General features: G+C 40.4%; 2 protein-coding genes across 4 annotated transcripts in view; one reads left to right on the top strand and one right to left on the bottom strand.

Annotated features, from left to right (window-relative positions):
* ELAPOR2 (endosome-lysosome associated apoptosis and autophagy regulator family member 2) overlaps positions 1 to 5,741 on the top strand; it is a 109,367-nt gene extending 103,626 nt beyond the window's left edge. The window contains exon 22 of one of the 2 annotated variants that reach the window (XM_068167951.1): positions 2,004 to 5,741. In XM_068167951.1, the coding sequence (XP_068024052.1) occupies positions 2,004 to 2,039 (36 nt within the window). In that variant the 3' untranslated portion in view covers positions 2,040 to 5,741. Of the gene's footprint in view, positions 1 to 1,894 lie in introns of both variants that reach the window. The other variant, XM_068167944.1, reaches the window with a different exon arrangement.
* Positions 5,742 to 9,392: 3,651 nt separating this feature from the next.
* Positions 9,393 to 18,241, bottom strand: part of GRM3 (glutamate metabotropic receptor 3) — a 117,935-nt gene continuing 109,086 nt past the window's right edge. For both annotated transcript variants that reach the window (XM_068167934.1, XM_068167924.1), the window contains 2 exons: positions 15,655 to 15,829; positions 9,393 to 9,936 (listed from right to left, as the gene is read on the bottom strand). In XM_068167934.1, the coding sequence (XP_068024035.1) occupies positions 9,863 to 9,936; positions 15,655 to 15,829 (249 nt within the window). In that variant the 3' untranslated portion in view covers positions 9,393 to 9,862. The remainder of the gene's footprint in view (positions 9,937 to 15,654; positions 15,830 to 18,241) is intronic.

Genomic DNA, 18,241 nt, shown 5'->3' with positions numbered 1-18,241 from the left:
TGGGCCCCTCAGTTTAGGAAGGATGTTGACTTGCTGGAACGAGTCCAGAGAAGAGCAACAAAGTTGGTGAGGGGTTTGGAACACAAGCCCTATGAGGAGAGGCTGAGGGAGCTGGGGTTGCTTAGCCTGGAGAGGAGGAGACTCAGGGGTGACCTTATTGCTGTCTACAACTACCTGAAGGGAGGTTGTAGACAGGCTGATGATGGTCTCTTCTCCCAGGCACCCAGTACCAGAACAAGAGGACACAGTCTCAGGCTGCGCCAGGGGAGGTTCAGGTTGGATGTTAGGAAGAAGTTCTATACAGAAAGAGTGATTGCGCTATGGAATGGGTTGCCCGGGGAGGTGGTGGAGTCGCCGTCATTGAAGGTGTTCAGAAGGAGACTTGATGGGGTGCTTGGTGCCATGGGTTAGCTGTTTGGGTGGGTTGGATTGGTTGATGGGTTGGACACGATGATCTTGAAGGTCTCTTCCAACCTGGTTGGTTTATTCTAATAAAGGTTTTTTTTTATTCTAACTTCCAAACATCCAGTCTAAATCTACTCTGCTCTAGTTTGAAACCATTGCCCCTCATCTTATAACTATAGGCCTTTGTCAAAAGTCCATTTCCAGCCTTCTTGTAGGCCCCCTTCAGCTACTGGAAGGTTGTAATTAGGTCTCCCCAGAGCCATATTTCCTTCACGCTGAAGAACACCCACTCCCTCAGCTTTTCCTCATTGCAGAGGTGTTTCAACCACCTGATTGTTTTTGTTGCCCTCCTCTGGGCCTGCTTCATCAGGTCCATGTCCTTCCTGTATTGTGGGTTCTAGAGCTGTATGCGGTACTTCAGGTGAGGTGTCACCAGAGCAAAGTGGCAGAATCATCTTTCTCAATCTGCTGGCCACACTTCTCTTGATGTAGGATGCAGTTTGTCTTCTGGGCTGCAATCATACGCTGTCTGCTACACGTCCAGCTTCTTGTCTATCAGCACTCCAAAGTCCTTTTCTGCAGGGCTGCTTTCTGTCACCTCATCCCCCAGCCTGTATTGATAGTGAGGATTGTTTTGACCATATTCTGCAGTAGGCTAGCATAGGGCAATTTTCTCCATGTTCTGTCTCAGATCTCCTATAGGCTGATCAGAGCAAGATAGCTTTAAAATCAGATAATGAAGTCAGTTTCCAAACTGAGTACATCAATAAGTATAAAAAGTAGGTATATGACGCAAGAGCCAGTATTTTCTAGTGAGTGGTTTTATTAGGGCTCCTTCATTTATTGCTTCTACATGAACCATGGGGTTGTTCACACATGTAGTAACACACAGGGTACTTTGCACCCTGAGGCCTGCCAGCCAGATGGCCTAGGCTGGCACCCAACCAATAAGGAAAACTCAACCCATCAGCCCTGATTTTTAAAACAGTAGAGGATTTGTAGACTCTTTTTTGTTATTGTTGATTGTTTGTTTGGTTTTTTGTTTTTTTGTGGGTATCCCAGTAGAGGAGTTGTGATGGGAATTCAGGAGTGAGGCAGTGGTGTTCACATGCACAGACTTTACTCCAAATAATTAATTCTAGGAAACACATTAATAACTAATAATACCACAGATATGATTACCTTGCAACTCTCTGACTACCTGTTTTATACTACGAGTATGAAATGGCTATTTTTCCTGTACCCTCTCAATTAAGTACTGTGAGCAATACATATGTCCTAATTTATTGATTTTGCAGATTTTTTTTACAGAACTAGTAGTGGTGTTAAGTAATAAAAGGGTCAAACTGCATACTTAATGACTCTGGCAGTAATAAATCACAATCTTTGGCAAAGACTTCTTTGGAGGCATGAGAAGAAAGGACAGTACTAACAGTTGGGGTGTATTTGAGGAATCCCAGTTGATAGGAACCTCTGTTTTCCATTGCAGGAAAAGGAAGATAATTTTGAATCTGTTCAGCTGAAATCTTCAAGATCCCAAAATATATGAAGACTTAACGCTGCCTTCAAAGAAACAAACCTAATTTCTATTTTTACAGGACCATATTTTAAACATATTCTGGCGCACATTGTAGTGGTGATCTGGTGAGAAATGCTTGGCCATTTAGGAGGAAAGAGGACTTCAGGAAGCAAACCAGAAAATTGGATTGCCTTACCAAGTGATTGAGTATCTTGCCAAAAAAAGAAGACACTCGGATTCCATAGTGGGAATGAAATTCAACTCAGGAAGAGATATACATACTGCAAATAACATGAATTTTTTGTGTTCACCTGGGCATGGCTGAGGCATGCCATATGATTTATAGGAACCTTTCATTTCCTATTGCTCCTCCTACACATAGTCATAAGAAATTTTCAGAGAGGCCTGGAACCTCCTGCAGGGGCTATATTGTCCTTTAGTAGCATAACTATGAGTCTCTCTTACAATCAAAATTGTTAATGGTACTTGGAATGAGCCTCAGGTGAGTTTTGAACTTCGGAAAATACTGTAGACTTTGTTTTGAAGGGCTGGATGTTCTCTGTTAGTCTCTAATACAAGAGGCATAGTGTTGCACCTGCAAGTTGAGCCCATTCTCATGCCTAAGTCATGGCCATCAGGGTTGGGTTAAAACCTGGTGCTGTTAAATTTAAATGTGCTAACTGCTGTTGTATGAATCATAGGCCCGGGCCCATGAATTTTGCAGGTTGTAGCAAGCTCAAACTCCATAAAGAGAAAAATAGTGATACTGACAGTGCAGGTCATGTTTGTACCTCTCTGTGGAAGCTTGTCCTTTCAAGAGAGATCATTGGCAGCTCCAGTACCCTCCCTTGGGCTGCCAATATGTCAGTTTTCCCTGGGTTGCAAACCAACAAAGCCTGAACTGTACTTCTGCAGAGATCAGCTTTGTTACTTGGGAAGCTTATCAGAAATACTCAGCCAACGTTATTCCTGGACACACACAAGGAATGAGGACAGATGCCCATGGAGCTGAGCGTGAGTTACATACTTGCACAGCTCATGATCTAAATGCTTTCTGCTGTTAGTGCAAATACCTGCTATGGAGGAAGGGCACAAAATGGTGCCTGGGGAACTGGAGAGCAGTGGACTTTTTCATAAAATCAGCCACATTGTACTTAGCATGAGATCTTCATAACATCCACTGGAATAATTTCCTGATATTCCCATTGAGATCAAACTCAGAGGAATCTGAAACTTAGGCAAAAAATATTTGAGTAAACTTATGCAAGACTTGTATAGATCCAAGAGAAAAAGAGGAACAATTCTTATATTGACCTCTGGTCAGACTTCAATTTCCATTATCACAAAATGATGTGAGTTGTGGAATGCATAAAAAACAGAAAAGACATAACGGGCAGAAACGGTCTTTTTACTATAAGGAATATAGATTTTTGATTTTGTATGACTGAGCTAGATCTATCAATAAAAGAGGGCCCACTTTTAAGTAAAATTTAAATTAAACTGAATTTTCTGCACTCTAAATATTTTATTATACTATAGATGTGGACAAAAAAAATTTATGAAGTTTAGATACTTTGTTTTTTCCGTTAATAAAAATTCAGCTTGGTTATTTTATATCTCCAGTCAAAGGCTTTACTCTTTTGCTGGGAGATACTTCAGGCATTTTAACTGAAGTGGTGTACATTTTTTGTTGTTCTTGAAAAGGCACTTCACCTTCCCAACAAAGATTCTTATGGAGTATTGTTGAATGTATATTAAATGCACATTCCTTTTTGTATATTTTGTACCATTGCACACTTATTATTGTACATTGTATTTGTTGTCATGATGTCATTTCTATATGGTTGTCAAAGATGATATGCTCATTGAGTAAATGGTTATGGCTTTGGGATTTCACTTCTTAGATCTTTTATGAAGACGGTTTTTATGTTGTTGATTTTTACTCAACTAGTGTGCTGTAGCATCAAAGTTATATACCTGATGGGCATTCATAAAATAAAGTGAAAATATATTTGAAATTTTGGACTTGTGATGTTTGGTGAAACTGCAGACTGGTGGCTAGAACTTCTCACTGTGGTCAAATTGAATCTATATGCATCTCCTTTACTTTTTTCTCTTCTCTCTCCATATGTTTTCCAAGCCATAATTACAGTTAATTCTCCAGAATATTGTTTCATCTTTTATCATTGGGCCCATATCTCTGTAATGTCAAAATGCCTTAATTTTTATGACCTATATTTAATTTGACTTAATACCACAGGGAGTTTATTTGGTTCCTTTCTCTTTCTTTTCCCAAATAAATCAGAGAGTGGAATTTTTTTGTCAGCTCTGACGGATGTTGCTATGTGATCCTTCCCAGCTATGCTTCTAAATGGTTTGACATGGTATTGCTGAAAATTCTTCCAGGCAGTCTAAGAGCCTATCTGGTGTAATAGCGGGTTTCAAACCAATGATGTGCACTTTATTTACCCTAAAATAAGAAACAATTAAGAAAGTTAAAACTTGCACATTTTAGCTGACTTCTGATATTCTTTTCTTTCTGTTAAAGCTAGAGAGGGAAAGTTTCCATTTTCCCATATCAGGCAAATTTTGGAAGCCTTTAACACTTCATTAGGAACTCAGCTGTCTGTGACCTCTTCTAATATTCTGCCAAAATATACTTACAGCTACCTCCCTTTTTCTCCTACATGGAATCACATCAGAAACTGTTATGTGATGCCATAAAACAATGTGAATCAGTCTGTTATGTGTTCACTTGATTAAATGGAATGCATTTTATTGCTGCATTTGCATGCTTTTCTTTGAAATCTGGAGTCAAGCAACTGAATCTCTTTGAGGATTAAGCACATTTTAGTGGTGTCTCTGTATAAATTATTGGGAAATTAGTAGAATGTTATTGTCTCAGATTTACTTGCTGTGGGGGAAATGTGCAAATAATGTATTTTGTCTTGGCTCTGATTATGTTAGAGGATATTTGTAGTATATAATATGATTGATTAGGACTTGAGGTTTGGGGAAAATTAAGTGTCTTCGAGCCACAATGGAAAGTTGAGTAGATTCAAGGAGCTGTCATCTTTGTTCAAAGAAAAGATTTCACTATTTGCTCTTGATAAAGAGGTTCTGAGATTCTTTGTTAGAAAAGGGGAAAGTTTGCAGTTTTGGGTTTGTCTGTCCTGCCAGAGCTGGTAGTACCCACAAGATCAAGATAACTTAATTATAATCAGACAAGACAGCAGCAAACACTGCCGTTCAGGAGGCAGTGATTGTGGCTCATCTCCAGCAGTGGCCAACACAAGTGTACAAGAGTAAAATGAGCTACGGCTGGTGCTGACATGAATGAAGAGGACATTTCTTCCTAAGCATGGAGTCCTTAAATAGGTGTTCTAGGTGTTGTAACAGGGAATGATTACCTCCAAGAGAAATCTTATTCTGCTTATCTTCGGTGGTGTTTCTTTTAGTCTTTTCCCTTGTATACTTCTGTCACTGAACCCACTGTTTTTTTAATTTCTTGCTGCTTTTGAATTCTTGTGAGCTGTGCTTCTTTGGCAAGCATGTAAGGAGACAAGAACAGAAGTAAAAGGAGGTCAGACTCACCCTAAAATATACAGTGCATGTCACAGTGTAGGTGACAATATCCAGTCATGTAGCTGGATGTGCCCATGCTGAATATATGCATCAGCAATGAGGGAGACAGGAAAAGAATTCATCATAAATGGTCACCATGTTTTGTTTGCTTCTCTGGATGTATAGGGTTGGATCTCATCAAGAAGAAGACTCTAAGGTCCCATGTTGTGGGAGGTTGGTCCTCTAGAAACACCTAAAAGACAACGATAAGATGCATGGATGTGTGCTTGAATAAAAGACATGAAAGAGTGACCTCTCAAGGCTTTGGTGTTATCTACAGCTCAATCCTAATTTGACGCTTTCTGTATTTAAAATCCCAGTGTACTGGAACTTCTTTCTCTTTAGCAGCAACATGCTACGTTTTCCAGCTGGCTGTAGACAGGGGTGAAGTTGTTAGCTGGCTTGCCTTGTTGACTTTGTTGATGTGTGTAGGGAAATGGCACTTCTGGGGAGAGGGAAGCTCCTTCTTGACCCTGCCATTTCCTTAGAAGCAGAAGTGAAAAGACTGGCACCCCAGATTTCCCCCAGCCTTTACCTTCTACCCATCCCCTTCATATTGCAAGAACAGCCCAATCTGGCCTTGACCACTCCTTTCTGTGGCAAAACTCAGCTTTGCCTATGATACTAAGAAGCTTAGATGTAGCTCTGGATAAAAATTTTCTGCCCTTCATATTGCAGACTGCAAGCATTAATGAGTAATCAATGACATGAAAATTAGACTGTGTTTGGTGTTGAGCTGAGAGCTTTTTCTGGTCTACCTTGATCTTGGTGAACTAATTGGTGATGGGTTGCAGTGGAAACCTCTTTAACCAGAGCTGAGATATTTCAGACATTTTGCACTGATTTTGGGGAGGATTTGTTTTCTTCATGTAGAACTTGATATTTTTAAACAGGTTTTGATCATTTTGAAACAGGTGCTAGAGTTTTCAATTTGAAATGACAATTCCTTTTGGAATTTCTTTGGCTATGACTAAAAATAATTGTGCTTAATCAATTGCGGGAAAAACCCCAGAACCACCACTGCTTTACCATGGTGGATTTTGGTTTTGCTTTCAAATTTCACTCGAGGGTTAAAAAAGAAACACCTCACCTACAAAAAAACCCAACCCAGCCCTACCCAAAACCAAAACCGACAACAAAAAAACCCAAATAAGCAAACAGCTAAGAACAAAGAAAACCCCAAACCTTCAACCCCTGTTTACTTCACTTTGATCTGCAATGACTTTTTTGAGTCTTATTTTTTTCACAAACCTTTCTGCGCTCTTGCTTTCATAGCATAGAGCTCAAGTACTCTCAAGTTATGGCTCATGAATGAAAACCTAGTATGCTCTGCAGCCTCCAGTAAGGCACTGTCAATTCTGGGCTAAGCTTTGCTCTTGTCCCAAGAATTTTGCCTGTTTGGCTGCATGTGGGGCTTAGAGCTGTGTAATGACTCTTCACACTCATGGCCTAGGTACATGGAGATCCCATCTATCATGCAAGGAACTATGACTAGACCAACTGTGTTTTGAGGAGAATTACTCATATCTTTACATATAGAAAGAAAAGTCTTGTACTCTAAAGCCAAGTTTTACACAAATGGGAACAATACCTGTGAACTGTTTTAAATAGAGAAACTAAAATGACAAAGTGAGACAACAGTTAAAGAGAAAGAAAGAAAGAGATTTTCGTGACAGTGTGGTGTGCAAAGCCTCTGCCAGGCTTTGACATTTTCCTTTTTCTTTTGTTGTGTTTTCAACCTCGGTTACTTAAATCACTGGGCAATAGATGCAGATAATCTGCATCTTTGGACATCCAACAGAGAGTAGCGAAAATCTTTCCAGACAAAGCCAAGTACAAAAATGTCAGGAGCATTGAGTGAGGCTGCAACTGCAGACCTCCACATGCCCTTTTGAAAAAACTAAATAAATTATTTTTCTATGGAAAGTGGATATGCAAGTGGCTTTCAAAACACCTAAGTATTCACAGTGTATGTTCAAATGCAGACATTGGGTCATTTCTGAACAGTGCTATCAAACTGAATGAAAACTCTGGAGCAGTGAGATCCTCACCTGCTATAAATTAGCTTCAGTAATGCCAGTTTAGATTCTAGGGATGGAATTCATCTGACACAGTCCTTTCATTGTCAGTGCAAACTGGGATCTGAGCAAGCTGTGTTAGCCTTTTTTTTCTCTTTTTTTGAGATATTCATCTCAGCCTAAACTAACAGTCTGAGATAGGATAAGGGAATTGTGTCTACTTGACTGAGCACAAAGGGAGAAGAGGTTGAAAATCTCCTACTGCAGACAATGAATGTTAGGTGAGGTGGATTTGACCTTGATTGTTGCTTTCCATTAAATTTCTGAAGAAATCCTCATTGACTTAGGCGTTTTTAAGAGCTCCATAAAGATCATGTAGAAGCAGGGGCATCAGCATCATCATTAAATATTCTGACCTTTAGCCATACTGTGAACTGCCTCTCGCTCCATAAAAGATCACACAAAGGTCAAATATAATATAGCTGCCCAAGCTGAGATGCTTTAAAGAGGTCTTGATTTAGAAAGAAGCTGTTTTGCGGAAAGTCAGAGGACTTTTTGTGCTAGGCATGATGTAGAGACTTAAACAGCTGCCTGTGAAGCCTGTTGCAGGAGTGTAGATATCAAGGCATCTTTGCTGGTGGACATGTGGATGTCCAAAAAAATTAGGCATTGATTTGTGAGGAGGAATTTTTAGAACATGCATCTTTAACTTTTGCATTCACATTAACAACTACTTTCTTTGCAAGTTCAGCACTAAGGATTTGAACTTTTACAGAAATGTGTAAAAACTTCTGTAAAATACCTTCTGTAAAAGAACTGGGGTCCAGAGAACTTGTGTATCCAACAGCATGCATCTGTGGTGTCTGTCTTTCAGGCTTTAATGGTGCCTTTGAAGTCAGTGAGAATTTAGCTATTGACCTCAGCTGGAATGCGATCAACGAGAACAAGCCCTTAGGTAAATATGCCCAGACACATTAATCAAAGGTGTATTTGTTTCCTTAATGACTTTTTGGGCCCAGAAGAAGAGGATTTCAAAGGGTAGGGCAGCTTTAAGAGTGCACTTATAAAAGCCTTTAAACTTATTTTGCAATTGTCTAAAGTAGGTGGTGTATATGTTAAATTTTTTTGTTTGAATGTAAAGGTCACCTCAGTGATGTGCGTAAATGCCTCCTGGATTTCTCTTTTTGCCTTTTTTGGTCTCTATTTCTGTGTTTCTCCAATTACCTTTCATAGCACTCTTCACACAGACAAGCTGAACCAGCTTGTTTTGGTTGGAGGTATGAGACAGTCTTTGCTAATTTTCCGGCAGATTTTCTTCCATCTCTTAACCACCCTAATCTAAAATCTCTGTGGTTTTCCTATGTCACCAATAACTTGTGAGCATGATAGCATTAAGTCATGCCAACCAATAATCAAAAATTTTTTGTACCTTGTTGAGATGCAACTGGGCTTTTGTTCACTTTTGAAAAGTACCCCTACATTTTAATAACAAAAAGGACTCCTTTCAGCCTCCTCTTCTGCAGACTGAACAACCCCAGCTCCCTCAGACAGTCCTCATAGGTCATGTGCTCCAGCCCCTTCGCAGGCCACATTGCCCTTCTCTAGACAAGCTCCAGCACCTCAATGTCGTTTCTCACTTCAATGTCTTTTCTATAGTGAGGGGCCCAGAACTGTACACAATACTTGAGTTGTGGCCTGGGGGATGATCACTTCCCTGTTCCTGCTGGCCACCATCTTTTTATACGAGCCAGGATGCCATGTCCTGTCCTGGTATCTAGAGAAATGTAATAATCTTGAGGGCAGAAGAAACAAAACTGAAACCATGCTGAAAAACTTTTATCTTTTTATTATTGGTGCCTTTACATCAATACTGCTGCTTTGTGCTGAGAAAACCAATCTGTTACACGTAAGGTAACTGTAATATACAACATAGAAATGAAGTCTAAGTTAATTACAACAAGGAGCTACAAAAAAATTTCGTAGGAAAGAAGTCACCTAACATTGCAACTGTGCTTGCAACAAATCACTCCCTTACTGCAGGACTATGCACATTGTGAACCATGGTTATTTACATGTCCCTTACAACCATTAACAACAGAAGGGCTAAAATCAGTCTAAAAAGTTCCAGAACATCACTATATACTGTACAATCCTGAAAAATAATTTATTACACTGTCTCTAAAAAAAGGTACTAGTTTTCTTTTTATTTCATTTTCTGATGTTTTCTGGAGTGCACAACATGTGCAAAATTTCGCCTAACAGTCTAAAATCTCAAGAACCAAACTGCAAGTCACAATCACAGAGATGAAGTGGTGGAGTCCAGAACTTCTCTTCCATTGCAGACTGTCGGTACGTACATACTGGCCGATGCTGAAAGAGAAAGAGTGGGGAAAATCAGTGATTTTAGAGTGATTAAAAACTTACAACACTCACAACTGGAATTTGTAGTGGTCTGGACCATCTCACCCAGTTTAATCTGGATGCCAAATGAAAAGACACTGTAACATGACTGTCAGCAGTGAAACTGGTGGAGGTACTGCTTGCACATCTGGGAAGTGATTCAGATCTGAGGCTGAAGCATCCTCTGGAGGAACCTGATTGCTCTTTCCTGGCCATTGATAGCACTTAAGGTGACTAAGCTTCTCTGAGAAGTGTCTGCATAAAATATATATCATATTTTTTCTGGTGATTTTGTGCCACTGGGTCTCAGTTTATAGTGTTTTGCATGATAGTGTGGGTTAATATAGGTAGATAGCCCAGCAGAAGAAAAAGTGCACCTTTGGATTTATTTTTTTGTGTGTGTTGCAAGACCTGCTACAGTTTGATCCTTTGAACTTTCACATAGTTGGAATGCACAAGGCTGCATAGGGCAACAAGGCTGGTGAGAGGCCTTGAATACAAGCCCTATGAGGAGAGGCTGAGGGAGCTGGGATTGTTTAGCCTGGAGAAGAGGAGGCTCAGGGATGACCTCATTGCCCTCTACAACTACCTGAGGGGTGGTTGTGGCCAGGAAGGGGTTGGTCTCTTCTCCCAGGCAACCAGCACCAGAACAAGGGGACACAGTCTCAAGCTGCGCCAGGGGAGGTTTAGACTTGAGGTGAGCAGGAGGTTCTTCACCAAGCGAGTCATTCGTCATTGGAACCAGTTGCCCAGGGAGGTGGTGGAGTCACCATCCCTGGAGGCGTTCAAGAGGAGATTGGACGTGGCACTTGGTGCCATGGTCTAGTCATGGGGTCTGTGTTGATAGGTTGGATTCGATGATCCTCGAGGTCCTTTCCAACCTAAGTTATACTGTGATACTGTGATACTGCACATTCCTGAAATAAAAACTCTGCATTTTTAAATCCAGAAGATAATCTACTTCTGCATGTTAGGGCTGTGTTTTGATCTACTTGAAAACTCCCCAAAACATTTCTAAGTACATGCTGGATAGACTGATGAATTTTTATAATAACTGAATTTGAAAACATGAGTATTTATAAACTTATCTGAGAATATTTTCTGGCCATAAGCTATTTAATTCTAGGAGCTCTGGATCAGAACTGAATATGCATCCAGATGTGAGGACCACATTCTGATATGCTTGTTGGCATTGTCTAATATTTTATACAATAGATTTTCATTGCTTCGGTGACATGACAATTGACTCTGAATACAGGAATCTGTTTCTAAATGATTGAATCTGACCATAAGAATCTGTTTCTATTTGAGTTTTGACTGTAGGATACATTATCATTCTGCTAAAGCCTTGTGGATTTTAATTTAAAAGCAAGCTGGTTTGTCCATCTTTTTGTTTTCAGATAGTCCTGTGACATCTCTGCTCACAGCACCATAAAGCTGTTTTTTGAAAGATACATTAGGTTAATGATAACAGTGACCCAGAGAAATGTGATGCCTTCATCAAAGAAAGCACACGGCAAGCAATGACTTAGTAAACTCAATCATCCAATGTAAAAAGCAATTTATGCAGCTGACAAGGGTGTGCTCAATCTTCCAAAACTGGTGCTGGCTACACTGTTAGTTGTAGACTGGTTTTTCAAAGGTGATCAGTATCAGTTATACAATAAATCATTCTTCCTTCAGATCAGCTACTATTTCTAATTATTTCATTCACTGAATAAATACAAATGGAAAACACAACTGATTTAACAAGAGAAATTCAGAGGCATCCACTGGACTAACCTGCTACAAAAGGCAGAAAGCGTTGCTGATAAACAGGAGAGCCAAGAATGAGACCCTGCTCTGAATCCAGGTTGATGGAGTTTGTTTTCTTGTATTTGTTGTGGGTAAAAGATATGAAAAGAGCCATTTGTTGGTACAAGGACACAGGGCATCATGTTTATGATTTTGTGAAACTGAACCATCAGGTTTACACTCAGCTTTTAACTAGATATACTATGACACCACATTGACCTGAAAATTTTATTATTGTTATTATTTTTATTTCTACCTGTTGCTGGCAAATAGAAAAATCAATTCTGCTTAGGAGACCTGATTCAAATATGTGTTCTACTGCAGTATGACTACAGGCAAAAGCATTTTGTATCTGTGAACATCAGTCACCCATCAAGAACTTTTTTAGCTTCAGGGTTTTGTTGGTTTCTTTTTAAATCCAACGCACTGAAGAGCATGTATAGCTCAGATGAGTAACTGAGTCGGCAGGTGGTCAAAGCTGGACAGAGAAATATGGTGACAGGTGAGAAATGAGTGGGCTTGCCTTTTACCTCTCTTGTAGTGCTGGGAGACAGTTATTAACTCTGCTAGATGTAGTAGTGTTCACAGTGAGTGCCCAGATCTCTCTGAAACTGAACAGATGATTTTACTTTTCCTTACAGACCTCAGCAATGTCAATTGCTGGCCTTGTAGGGTTTTGAGTTTCACGTTGTGTCTTATAGCAATAGCCAAGGGGTTTCCCGAAATACTGCTGGGTCTGCTAGAGACACTTCACCTCCATTTTACCTTGCGTTGAGGCCAAGAAAACATGTGTGACATGACCAGAAGCCTTGATTTGGCTGCAATTCATGGTTTTGATCTCCTCTTTCTTGGCACTTCCTTATTATGCTTTGATAACACAAGGCAAAAGAACAGAGGTGAAATGCATGAGCCCAGCATTACTGAGGGAACTTTGCAGTATGCCCACACAGTGAAGAACAAGCAGGTTCAAACTTGCTTTCTCTCTGCCTCTACTCATGCTCACAGCTGGGCAACTGTGAATTAATCATGATAAAAGCCATATATCAGGGGTAGTTTGTAACAAGGTCTGGAAAAATAAATTCTGAGAGAGAAAATTTACCAGCCTGGCTATGAAAGGTGACTTCAATTATTTATATGCCCCTGTAGAGAACACCTGGAGGAGTTTGAGCCAGTGTGCAACTCTCCAGGTAGACACAACTTGGATAAACAACATCCTCTGGGTGTAAAGGCTCAGCCTAAATCATGTAAGTACTTAAAGAAATCCTGCACTCTTTGATAGGTTTTATGAGTGCTGACCTCCTGCTTTTTGGGAACATCTCTAGCAAGCCCAGGAAAACTGGGGAACTTCCTGATGGGGGAAACACTGCAAGGGAAGCAGAAATTATACAGCACTATGCCAAACATGAAATTTTAGATTTTAAAAAACCACAAAAATGGATATACAAGTTTTAAAATATGCCATATATCTAGGTAGGCCTGTATCCTGCCTCTCTTCAACTTAAATCTATATTCTTCTGTATTCCAGACTTCAGATGTCAAAATGATCAGAGCTCAGTGCCTTTAAAACAAGTTTCCTTGCTTAGCAGTCGAGTATTCATCTCTGCTTGCTTTCTGCAGATCATGTAGCAGAGAAAAGGAGCTGTATTTAGATGGCTACATGAGGTGCTCAGTCCAGCTTTCATGACCACCACCATGCTGCAGCTTATGAAGTTGACCATTGACTTAGGCCCTACCTTCGTGCTCAGTTTAGGGACATAACTGTGATACACATTTAGACATGAAACTTGACATTACTCGAGAGCATCATGTGTGTCACTTGCCTTTCCTCATAGTGTTTGTTGAGTTTTTATGGTTCAAGGAACTGTGTTAAAATCTGTCTGAGGGTCACTTGCTCTTCATGACCCACTATGCTCATGTCATTAATGACTGATGGGGTGAAGGGGTGATGGAAGCCCTGAGATGCAGTGCAGCTGGGAATTCATGGGACAGGAAACACACTGCCTATTTGAGCAGCTTGAATACTCCTGTCCTCTAAAGCTCTGATAATGAACAAGGTCTTGAGTTTTGGATATTGTTGTCACTAGAATATCCTGGAGCTAATTTTGATCAGTTTCACATTAAGCAGTTTCTGATGAAAATGCTATCAAGAGGAAAATAAAACCAAGCTAACAAACCCAGGACTGATGAGAAGAATATTTTAGGCATGAATTCAAATCAATTTGGATGACAGTCTTTTTGGAAGTTTATAAATTACTAAACAGTTAAAGGGGGGAGAGGGGGAGCTGGGGGTGGGGGTGTGTAGAAAATGTATTTAAAATCATGCACAAGTAACTGAAATGCAGTAAAAGAAAAGTTTCTTTCCTAAAAATGTTGGTGTTGTGATAGTGAATTCCAAGTATTATTTTCCTAAATAATTGTCCTAAATGGAAACTGCAGGGTTTGCCCCATTCTATGTTGTGGACATTTTAGTCCTACTGCTAGGTCCACGTTTTGCCATTGCCCAAAAGGACTGGAAAAGACATGCAGCTCTTATTCAGCTGGGTGAAAGCAGTAAAAGTAAATGACGGCAGCCAACTCTCTAAACAACAAAGTAGCAAGAGATTGTAAGTTTGGATTTTTATGCCTTACTGAATGTCTTAAAGCTACTCACAAACCTGAAGAAGTAGGCTTTTAACCATGCCTTTCTGTTGCATGAATGCTTGTGCACACACAGGTATCATTCAGCCATTATTATAAACAGATCGAAATCTGAAATGCAATGCTGTACAAAAGTTTCCATGAATCAGAATGGTTTCTGACTAAGCTTATTCTGTATTATAAAAGAATTTAAAAAACTTGGAAAGACCATTTATACAGAATTCACAAGGAATGAAAATAATCTTATGGGATTTACCATTTTATCAAGGGACATAGCTTCTAAAGATTACTGGGAATGCACTGATTTTGCAAATCAAGCTCTTTTGGGAGATCTCAGCACTTTGGGTGCTTAGAACCATCTCATCTCTCTTAGTTTAAGTTGTCTATAACAACAAGGAAATATTTTTTGTTGTCAGGGCTTCATGCAGACCTGACTCTGAGGAGATTGGAGATGAGTACAGCCACATGGCTGTCCTTTTCTTAAGAGACCCTGCACAGAATAGTTTGTGGTGGGAGAGCCAGAGATGGCTGGTATCACTTTTCCTCCTAATCGCTGACAATGTGACACACACACAGCAGGGTCTCAAGCTCCTTCCAAGTGAATTTATTATTATTATTTTAAATCCCCATAAATCCCTGAGCGATTTACCCAGAAGGGGAGTAACGGCCTTGAAACAAGATCACAGACATGAATCTGCTTGGGCTAAAGTGACTGAAGGTGAGGGAAAGGAGGGAGAAAGAGGACATGAGCTGTCCTTGCAACAGAGCACTTACTGCTTCTCCTGGCTGTGGCACTTAAAAAAGGGTATTGTCCAGGCTTTGCATACAGATAAAGGTTTTGGCATCCCTTGCATGCATTTGCTGCAGACTTGGAGCCTTTCCTTATAATGGAGATGGTAAGAGCCATTGAGGGTGTGCTGCACTGTGGCCCAGGTCCTCTCAGTGTGTCATTTTGACAGGAATACTCCAAGGCAATCTGTTTCTGTCACTGCTGTAAGAGTGACAGTGAGTGACAGGCTCTACTTGGTTTGTGCAGCAGGCTGGAGTTGGAGCTTGCTGAAAGCTTTCTACTGACTTCAGTGAACTTCAGAGTGGGCTCTGAGCTGTTTCCCATGGGAAGAGGATGGGTTTTTCTCTCCAGACACAAATGAAGTGGTGCTTCTATAAGATGCATTGTCCAGCCTATCCAAGTCTTTTTGTGGTTGGCAAAACTGACATTTTGTCTTTACCCAAACTCACCACAGTTTTGTTACTTACACTGGGAGTAATTGGTCCCGGTCCCACTGACACTGAACCTGTTGAGATGGAGTCTGTGAGTGACCACGTTCTTCTGGGGCTGGAAGAGGATGATGTGTACCTTAGGTGCGAACAAGCAGCCCAGCACAACGAAGCCACTCAGACTCACAGAGATGCACATGGTGGTAGTTTGCACCTAGGAGAGAGCAGGTGCAAAGTGCAGTGTTTCAGAATGGGAAGCTCTGAAATGCAGAATATTAGAAGCATTATCATACAACATCAGGAGTTAAAACTCTAGGGATTTGAGCTGGTACATGCTGGCTTGAACATCCATCTCATCCTTATCTTCAACAACCCTAGGATCATATCAGTGAGGTGCGTGGTGCTGGTGGTGACCTGTGTCTCTGCCTATCAGGGCAGATTAACTGTGCTCTTCATTTAGTACAGAAAGTATAGTTCTGGTCTCTTTTCCTCATATCTCATGCTATTGATTTCTAAACTGATCAGAAAATCCTTTATAATGCCTCTCATGTAATATATGAGCAAAGCTGTCTGCAGTGGAAACCAGCTTGTACTTTATGTGAGTTTACATTAGATGCCTCATGCAAACTTCCATTTGAAAACTAGTTTAGTCCCCAGCCTCAATCCCAGTAAGAGAACTTGAGCAATCCTTTGATGAATGTAAGTGTGATTTTGAGTAAAGATAAGAACTGGTGACACTTGTGAGACTTGGCCTGAAAGGTGCCCTGAGTTTGAGATGTAAGTTTTTTTGGCTCAGAAACGAATCATTTGTAAAGTGGTTGGATTTTAGAGTAGTTGCCTCAGGGCTTTTGTTAGTGCAACTTTGCTGTCACTTTCTTTCTGTTCATTAGTATCACTGGGTACCAGTTTACTGCCTCATTTTTGGTTTATATTCCTTTCTTCCAAGTAGATTCCTTAATTAAGATGTTGAATTAAATTGCTTTAAACTCTACTGCTTAATTTGAATTATTATACATCCATGGCTCATTTTTTCTTAGTTAAACTCTTGTAGTCCTTGGAGGTTAGCCTTCTTCCATGGGAATGCTTCTCATATCTCTTTGTCAGAAATAATTGGTGCAAATTGAAAAACAGAGTTGGGAATGGATGTTGTTGCTTTCTATGTATACTGAGCACCGACTCCTTTGTCAGCAGTGAGTATAATTAATGTAATCATATCATAATCACTCTACCCAAGGTAGATGTGACAAGCATCATGGGAAGATTCTTAGCTTTCACAGGGTTGAGTGAACACAGATGACCCTATGGAGACAGCATGAGAAAGGGACACCTTAGTTGTTTCCAGCTGCACTTTTTCCTTCACTGCTCTGCATTTCATCCACAGGGCTCTGCAATCAGTTCAGGGTAGGTATGGAATTCAGCACTGCCCAGGTAAAACAGGACTGGGAGTTTTATTATAAAACAAGAATAAATGAATGTAGCAGTTTCAAGGTGAGTTCTCTTCACTAACAATGACCTCCTCCCTGTCCTGCTGTGCTACAGTGTTTGCCTCCCTGAGCAGCTCAGCTGTGCTGACATAATTATACATTCAATCAATGAAATGATTTGGGTTAAAAATAGTTCCATGCTTCCGAGTTCCTTTTAACCCAGGTCACTTCAGTGGTTTGCTGTGTAACCCAGCCTCATGGACACCAGTGTGCTGGCAGAATGGAAGCAAGCATGCTAGACCAGGCAGGAATGACTACAGTAAGCTCCTTTAGACAGAATTACCCCCAAAGAAAATGCAGGGAGAAACTTTTGACATTTGACTTCATTATAACCAGTTTAACATCCAGGCTTTCCCCCTCCTATGTTATTGCTGTATTTCTTAATATTTTTTTTCTCAACACTCAGATTGAAATTGCCTTTAAATATGCTAGATATTAAGGCTGCTTTGATTGTATCTTATGTTTGCTTATTTAAGCATATCAGGTTTCATTTTAGTTTTGATTTTGATATCAGTGTGGATCTGTGCATGAAAATTAGTGGCATCAGAGAAATCTATCTTTTTTTGACAATAATGACAAAAGAGAACCACCAAATCAGCTTCTGGCCTCTTCTTTGGGATCTTCTAGACCTTCTGGCAACAATTTCTGGGATTATTGGAGAAGTCTTGGGACTATTTCAAGGAATGTCAGGGTGGCTTATGGCTGAGAGAGGATTGCTGCAGGATACTCTGACTTCTAACAACATCCATCAGCTCCTAAGGATCTCTGTCAGCAGCTCTTGACCAGCTTGAACCATTTGTCTGAGCTGATTCTTGGTTAGATGAAGCTTGTTATTCTTGTTGCAAGTGCTGAGAAAAGCCCTCTGAAAATGCTGGGTAGCTAACAGGTTCAGCAGCATGCAAAAAACATGCACAGAAGAGGGCTGAACAGAAAATTTGCTGAAGGCTGTTTGTGTGAAGAGCAAGGTGGGTGCCACAGGACACAATGTCAGTGTCTACTATTTCTCTCGTTCCAGGATTGACCTAGACTGAGCTCCTGAGGGAGGCCATTCTGACACATTTAACATGTTGTCTGGCACCTATCATACAGGGGTCATACAAGGCCGTTTCTGCTTCAGCATTGGTAGGGATGGATACTCTCCT

This window comes from Melanerpes formicivorus, unplaced genomic scaffold, assembly GCF_026170545.1.
Source record: "Melanerpes formicivorus ecotype bairdi unplaced genomic scaffold, bMelFor1.0.p_v2 SCAF_3, whole genome shotgun sequence".
Classification (NCBI taxonomy): Eukaryota; Metazoa; Chordata; class Aves; order Piciformes; family Picidae; genus Melanerpes; species Melanerpes formicivorus.
This window is presented reverse-complemented; position numbering and strand designations above follow the sequence as displayed.